This window comes from Eurypyga helias, unplaced genomic scaffold, assembly GCF_000690775.1.
Source record: "Eurypyga helias isolate BGI_N326 unplaced genomic scaffold, ASM69077v1 scaffold12686, whole genome shotgun sequence".
NCBI classification, from domain to species: Eukaryota; Metazoa; Chordata; class Aves; order Eurypygiformes; family Eurypygidae; genus Eurypyga; species Eurypyga helias.
Genome location: NW_010254794.1, coordinates 6,607 through 14,071, shown reverse-complemented (window position 1 = coordinate 14,071; position 7,465 = coordinate 6,607). Strand labels below are relative to the sequence as shown.

At 49.4% G+C, this 7,465-nt stretch overlaps 1 protein-coding gene across 1 annotated transcript; it reads right to left on the bottom strand.

The window, feature by feature from the left end:
• Positions 1-4,019: 4,019 nt before the first annotated feature.
• On the bottom strand, positions 4,020-6,293 carry GPHB5 (glycoprotein hormone beta 5). Its single transcript, XM_010153137.1, has 2 exons — positions 6,090-6,293; positions 4,020-4,208 (listed from the first exon to the last, which is right to left on the bottom strand). The coding sequence occupies exons 1-2, from the start codon at positions 6,291-6,293 to the stop codon at positions 4,020-4,022; spliced, it is 393 nt and encodes a 130-aa protein (XP_010151439.1).
• Between the last annotated feature and the right edge of the window lie 1,172 nt (positions 6,294-7,465).

Below are 7,465 nucleotides of genomic sequence, written 5' to 3'. Positions count from 1 at the left end.
CTATCCATGGCCAGACTTTGTCTGGGAATAAGCAGCGCAGAGGGACTCAAGATGCCAAACGCATTGCCCAGAGCAGAAACTTCCTAAACTGCTCCCTGCTCAAGCTGGGTGGATATAGCCAGGGAAGGATACCTCTATTCAGCCCTGATGCTTTGACATTTCCCCGTGTATCCGCTGCCGGCTACTGTCAGTTGGCAGGATATTGGGCGAGACAGGCCCCTTGCTCCGACCCAGGGTGGCGGTTCCTATGTTTTCATGTGAGTACAATGAGAGCAGGAGCGAGCTAGCTGCCTGTCCCGTCCCCAAAGTGCAGGAAACTTCTCCGCAGCCAGTGCAGGAAACACGCATGCGGGGAGGCTTCCTGCCCTCCCTCTCACTGGAACTCAGGTTGGAAGAGGGAGTGAAATGATTTCTGACATGGTCAGTCTGGCTGGGCACACCAACTACAGCATGGGAGCAAGGGAAGTTGAGTTTCAAGACCAAGTGGATTTCTGCAGCCGTCATATAACAGAAAAGTATTGTCAAAAATCAAAGCCCTGCAGGACTGTGAGTATTGCCGTTCAGGTTAAAGGAGTGACAGCAAACCTGAGACATGGAGTGCTGTGCAGGACACAGATACATCTTATCACAAGGGACCTTACAGGTACACATTCCAAACACACCAGGGAGAAAAAAAAAAAAAATCAGCTGTGTCTGGACACTCCAAGTGTTCCCAAGGGAAACTGAGGCACAAAGAAATCCACTGATTTGCTCCTGCTCACCTAGCATGTTTATGGCAGAGCCAAGCGCCAAGTACAGCCCCCAAATTGTAAAATCATGCTTTCTCCATGTGTGCACCTTCTCCTTTCTGAGCAGGTGGTGCAGCCATCTCCCTTCTTCCAGAAAGCCTCCCACTGCAGCAGGTATTTCAAGCTGGGGCTGCAGGGCTGCAAATGGTTCAACACCAAGGCTTTGCAAAGATGTTCCTCCCTTGCCCCCTGCTTTGCAAGTGCAATTCTCCCAGGGAAGTTAAGTTCCCCTTATTCACACGGAGCAAAATTTCTTTCCCTTGTTTTTAGGAAGTGAACTTTGTGCCAGATTAAACATGCGTGGCAAATGACACTTTTGAGAGGTCCATGTTGCATTCTGTGAGGATTTTTGTCTGGTCCTGGTTGTCAGTGTCCAGGTGAAAGGGACAACCAACATGCTACAAAAAGCAGGAGGGGTTTTCATGGGAGAGATGATATGTAATTAATGATATGAGCCTCAATGACAGACACTCCTAGCAAACTTACTTAAAGGGCTGTTCAACTGCTTTGAATGGGTGGGAAGGTGAGATTTAAATCTGTGGCTTTAAAAATGCCTCCAAGGAGATGAAGGTGGTTTGTAAGGCGCTTCTCATGCTCTCAACTGTGTGGGCTATTTTAACTGCCTGCAGATTCTGAGCAGCACATGACATCCCAGCTGCAGCATAAAGGATATGAAAGACAAAAGACCGGATCACAAGTATTAAAATTAGTGGGAATTTAATGAAGACCTAGTAGTATAAGAACTCCTGGGAAAAAGCCCCAGATTTTCAATTACCAGCAACAGGAATGAAGTTGGCTCCCTGAAACCCACCATTGTCTGCCCCACTTGTGGGAGCCCAGCAGGGCTGGACAGAGGAAGGCGCACCAGTCAAATGGGTTGATGGGCTCTGGCGTTGGCCATCCTTTTGTCACCCACAGCAAATCCACAGCATCTCCATTCACTTTTGCTCTCCTTCTGAGCAGGCCATCTAGAAGTGTTAGCTTGGTTTCAGTCAATACATCCTTCCCACTCTTCCTCTTCCGCCTCCCAGTCTGGCTGCTACTGCATGAGTCAAAACCCTCCTTCACACCCTGCAGTGTTTCTTCTGAACCCTTGCTGAGGTTTCTACTGTCTCACCGTATCTGGGTACAGCCCATATTTCCTGTTGGCTGTAAAGGAAGGAAGCTTGCTACTTTCTAACCCTACTTCTAATCCTGAGACTATAGCGCAGCCAGACTCTGTGAGAGAACTCCAGCAAAGGAAATGACTTCACATCAGCATCGAGACGTTTTGCAGGTGTTCACAGCTCTGGCAAAGAGCTTATAGGAGCTTATACATATTCTTCATGGGGCATCTCTATACATAAATAAAGAGGGACACATCGCTTTAAAGTGCTTTCATACTACAATCTTGAGGTTTATTAAGGACACAAACTAATTTGCAGGTTACCCGTAATAGCTGTGATGCCAGTTAGAACTATAACAAGATCAGAGGGATTGCGAGATGCAATCTGAAACAAAACATGAAGACTTTTTAAAGGGCAGCTGATTCTCCATCAGCAGAAAACTTCTGCTGCTGTTTGACACAGCAGTCTCTATTCAGAATTACAGAAGGCAGAGTGATAAAATCGCCTCCTTTCTACTCACCCACAACATAGCTTTGACAATTCCAGAGACAAAGAAAAAAAAAAAAAGACAGCAACTAATAAATTACAGGTTAAATTTAATCTGTCTCAGTGAGGACAGGACACCTGGGGAAGTTTGAAGCATGCATCCCTGGAAATGAAGGCGACTGCCTCCAGAAGACAAGGCACTTGACTGGGGGGCAGGCAGCTGCAGGTACTACTCTCAGCACCAATTCTCTCCGTGGCTATCTGAGAAGGTGTCTTTGCTTTGCAAGCTCCTGTGAGCCTCTCCCACTTGGCAAAACTTTCTATTTTCACCTAATTTACCATCTTGTTCAGGGGAGAAATGAGAGATGAATATGGATCTGTCCTGCAGGTGGGAACCAGAGGACAAAGGCATTTAAGTGGCTGTGGTCACCGGGGGGGCTGTTGTGGCAGCTCCCAGGTGTCCCCCCGTTTGCAAATAATGGGTCTGAAGAGGTGTGAACCATCCTTTGGCATGTCTGTTCTTTCCTGTCCTGGGCTTCTCTCACCCATACTGGCCACTCCACAGCTTTCCTGCGAGCAGGTCTGGCTGTCCCCAGCTCTGTGTGCACCCTCAGAGAAGCAGGTGTCCATGGAACTGAGCTGCGCAGGGAAGTGAGGGAACACCCTTTGTAGCCCCCCTTTCCCACCACCTCAGCCAGGGGCTCACTGAAACCAAAGCACAATTGTCATGTTTTGGCTTGGTCCCTCTAACTCTAGAAACTGTCAGGAGAGACTCTTTGGGCTCGGTAGAATCTCGTTGGTTCTCCGTGAAGTCAGTTCCCCTCCTATCCCTGGACAAGAGCAGATGGGGAAGATAATGCACTTTTGGCTTTACAGATTTGATGTGTTTCCTTTTTTTTTAAGGAACTGCCTCCTGTGAGGCAAGATTTTTTTCAACAGCATGGCTCTAATTAAGCAAATCACTGAAATATGTGCTTAACTGTAAAAGTCCACTGATACTAAGCAAAACACTTAATCGTGAGCTTAAGTACTTTGCTGAGTCAGGGCTGAGTATGCATTCACCCTAATTTCAAGGTAGCAATTTGGATACCCATTTCCATTTCATTGGCCTTAAGGCCTTTTCCTTGACACTTATTCCTCAGAGACCTCAGCGTAGACAAGAACTAATGGTGGGGTGAGTTGGTGGAAATGTTGGTGATTGCATTTATATTACTGGGAGTGAGCTAATCCTGTCACGAATGAAGAGGCTTTGCAGAGGGGATAATGCCCGTGTGGCCTGTTTCAATCCCCAGTGACTAGTCCACGTGCACTTTGTGCATGAAGATATGTTGCACAGTGTGAAAAGCCTGTAAGGAAAGGAAACTGTATCTTAAAACTGCCTTTTTTTTTTTTTTTTTTAACTGCAGGATTTGCCATTGTAAGGCTGTCTGCTGCATCTCAACAGTAATAATGCCTTGAACAGTGTAAGGAGAGGTGATAGAGCCTCACCTGCCTAGAAAAGTCAGTGATTAGGAGCATTACAGGGTGAGATCAAATTCTGGACTGACTTACACCCTCTGTAATGCTGGTGGTACCGGGAGGGCGGGGTGAAGCCAGGGAAGAGTTTGACCCCTCCTTGCCTGACCTGGCAAAGGGTTGTTCAGGCAGTCTCGCATTCGGTGGTGGCAGTGGAGCAGATGTCGCAGTCGCAGCGGATGGCCACCGGGTAGGTGTAGAAGGGATCCACGTCAGGGGCACACTTGGGCAGCTTCACCGTCATCATCTTGGTCTCGTTGTAGGTGCAAACGCGGTGGTAAGACTCGATGTAAGGCGGTTCCAGCACCGGTTTCTGTGGGAGAGAAATGCCGGTCTCAGGCAAGAAGCAAGACAAACATCTGGAGTCCCAGTTTCCTCAAGGGGGATTAGTGGAAATAGAGGAGCTGATGGATCAGGTGGAAGGGGCCACGGAAATAATTTTTAGGATACATCCTTCAATACCTGCCTCTTGGAGCCCTGCCATGGAAGAGAGTGGGTGTACGTGCACATTTCTGTTTGTTTAAAGCATAAAGCTGTAATTAAAGCTGCTTGAAGGAAGACAAAACCTATCCAAAAAGCTGGTTTTCAGCAGAATACTAGTGTATTGACCAAATGCGCATGTTTGCCAAAAGCAGCTGCTTTCTTCCAACAGGATTGATTTTCCATCACACAAAATGCATTCTGCTGGAAACCCTTCCATGTGCACGAGCTGCCTAAGAGCAGAGGCACATCCAGGTGCCAAACAGCTGTTCTTTTCTCAGCCAGACCAGTCTTCCCAGTCAGGCTGCGCGTCCCGCAAAGCCCAACGGATGCACACCATGGGAGATGCACTTGGCACAGCAGACAGCACAGAAGTCTGCAGTTCCTCATGAACAAAACAGCCTGGCCAGAGACATCAGTCATCAGGAGGTGATGGGAGCCTGAAGGTCCTGAAACCCACAGTCCCACGTGGTGTCACAGTGGCATTACTTTTGCTGATAAGTGAGTTTTTCCCTTGACAGGAGCACCCATTTTCCAAAGACTCCAAGAAAGAGAAGCACAAACAGGAATGGGAGTCAACCGTCACCCTCTTCCTCACATGGATGGGAAACAGCATAAGGAAATGCAGCCAGGAGACATGTTAATTTTTTCTTTCTTTCCCTCTGTGCTGTGCAAAGAGCCTGCCCTGGGAACTGAGAATGATGGCACAGAAAAGAACAGACGCAACATGTCAGCAAGAAGATATCTAGACACCCTCCCTCTTACCAATCCCCCCTATCCCAGTACATCATGGTGCTTTCTAGAAGCTGTTGAGCCTGCAGCCAGATGCATTCAGCCTAACTACATCCCAGTGGTATTGCAGTACGGGAAGAGAGTCTGCAGGCTCTGTGCTGCCAGAGGAGCTTGGGAGTAGGGGGAACCAGGTGACAGGAGATCCCTCGGAGGAACCTTATCCCACTGGGGAAATCTGTCCAGCAGTGGCCCTTTTCCTCATCCCACCAAGCAGTGAAAGAGGGCAGTCAGAGCTGGCGCAAAACCCTGGCTCCTCCTCTGCTCGCTTATACAGAGCCTTTGTCTTCATGTGGACAAAATCCCTCTGGAGTCACTCAAAGCTTCCCTGCATAAATTAAACTGGGTCTGGCCCCTCGAGCCTTCCAGTGGCAGAAAGATGGAGACAGTCAGAAATTTGTTCTCTGAAGTGTGTGTAGATGTACTTATGTTCTTTCCTTCTCCCCCTGTGCCCCCCCAAATCATAACTACTTCATATTTATACAGGGCTGTGACTTAAACCAGGACCAAATTAGAAACAGGCATTATCTTTGGGATTTGATTTTTGGAACAACATACATTACCCGTACTTTGGGAGCTCCACCTTAATCTCTAAGGAATTTTTTTCCAGTAAAGGAATAAAGGCCTCCTCTCCTTAAGTGGTTAAGCTTTAGGAAGCTTTCAAATTGCAGACTAATAGTATTATGTAAGTGCTTCATTAATATCATCATAGTGTGCATCCCCCTTTGAGGCAACAGAAGGAGGGAGGGAGGGAACAACTGTCAGCAAACGCTGCTGGCAGTGGTAGCGAGGGGCTCGTGGAGCAGGACACAGCTCCTGCCTGTTCCGTAGTGTTCACCGGGTTTCTCCCAAGGGCTTTTCTTAGGGGAAGAAAGCACCACCCAAGGATGTCGGTGCCAGGCTCAGGCGTGGGCAGCTGCCTCACCTCCCAGGTCTCGCAGCGTCCCCAGCACGCGTCCGTTGTCACCCGCAGCCCCCTGCAGCCGGGCTTCTTGGCCAGGAAGGTGAACTCACGCACAGCGCAGCCGATGAAGGTCCGCAGGTCGATGGCGGAGGACTTGGGCATGCCACCGCAGCCGGTCGGCAGCAGGAGGAGCAGAGCGCCCAGGATCACGCCGTGCAGCTTCATGCTGAGGCAGAAGGGAGAGAAGCGGAGGGCTGGGAGAGCCAGCGCAGTCCAGGAGACAAGGAGTGCAAGTGCACAGGCTCAGCTCCAGAGCTGGGATGCCCCTTCCTCCCCTCAGAGACCCTCTTTCCCATCCTCATTCAGCCCAAGAGAAGATGGGCAGGTGTACAAGTGAGGGGTCACCTACTCCCCAAAGGGGAAAGTCTTAGTGAAAGGTCTAAGAGAAAGCAGCAGCATGTAGACTTTCCCTGAAGAGCAAGGGGGTTTGCCTGGAAGGGATAAAGCCACCTGCCAGTGCCTCGGACACCCTGAAATCTCCATATCATCCGTTTACTTTGCAGCAAATGCCCTCCTACCACCCCAGCTGGGGTTGCCCTGAGCTTGCACCAGAAAAGGGGTTGGACAGGCCTTTGGTTGCTCTCTCAGTGTACATCCATGTTGTTGGCTGAAGACCCTGGCAGTACTGGCCCCAGCAGGGTCAGTCTGGAAGGGCTCTGTCACCTACACCTATGGGAGATGGCAGATTCCCTACATCTCTGCATGAGGAGGAAGAAGCATGGCTGCAGCTCCATGCGTTCAGCAAGGTTAGGGCTGCAGGTTCCATCAGCATTTTGACAAGAGAACTTAATCCTGGTTTTATCCCACTTACCAGGAGCCAAGCATCCCTGAATTTGTGCTGTAATATCTGGAGAGAGATCAGCACCTCCCAAAAGCGTTACTGGAGTTGCCATTGCCAATACCCAGGACGCTGGATTCCCACGGGTCCACTCCCAGGGCTACAGCCGGAGAGGCAAATGCAACTGTCGGCTGTCCCTCCTGCCCACTGCCCTACCAGCCAGCTCAGGCCCAACCAGGGCTGCTAAGCCAGTGAACGGAGCTGAGTTGATGGAGGGGACATGACCAGTGTGAGTGGAGGAGGTGTGAACTCCTCATTCCTTCCAAGCAGCCCAGCATCGGCCAAGTCCCTCTGGTATTTGCTGCCTTTCTATAACAAACCATCAGTGAAGAAAGCAACCAGTCTCTCTGGAAAACTTCCTCTGACAAAAAAAAGAGAGAGCTGGAAGGTAGCTCTAAGCCACGAGATCCGTTTTACACCTGACATACTTACACTGCGTTTTAAAATGTGCACCTAGAAAGCCCAGACTTGACATTTAACTTTGAGAAAAGTCAGCTAC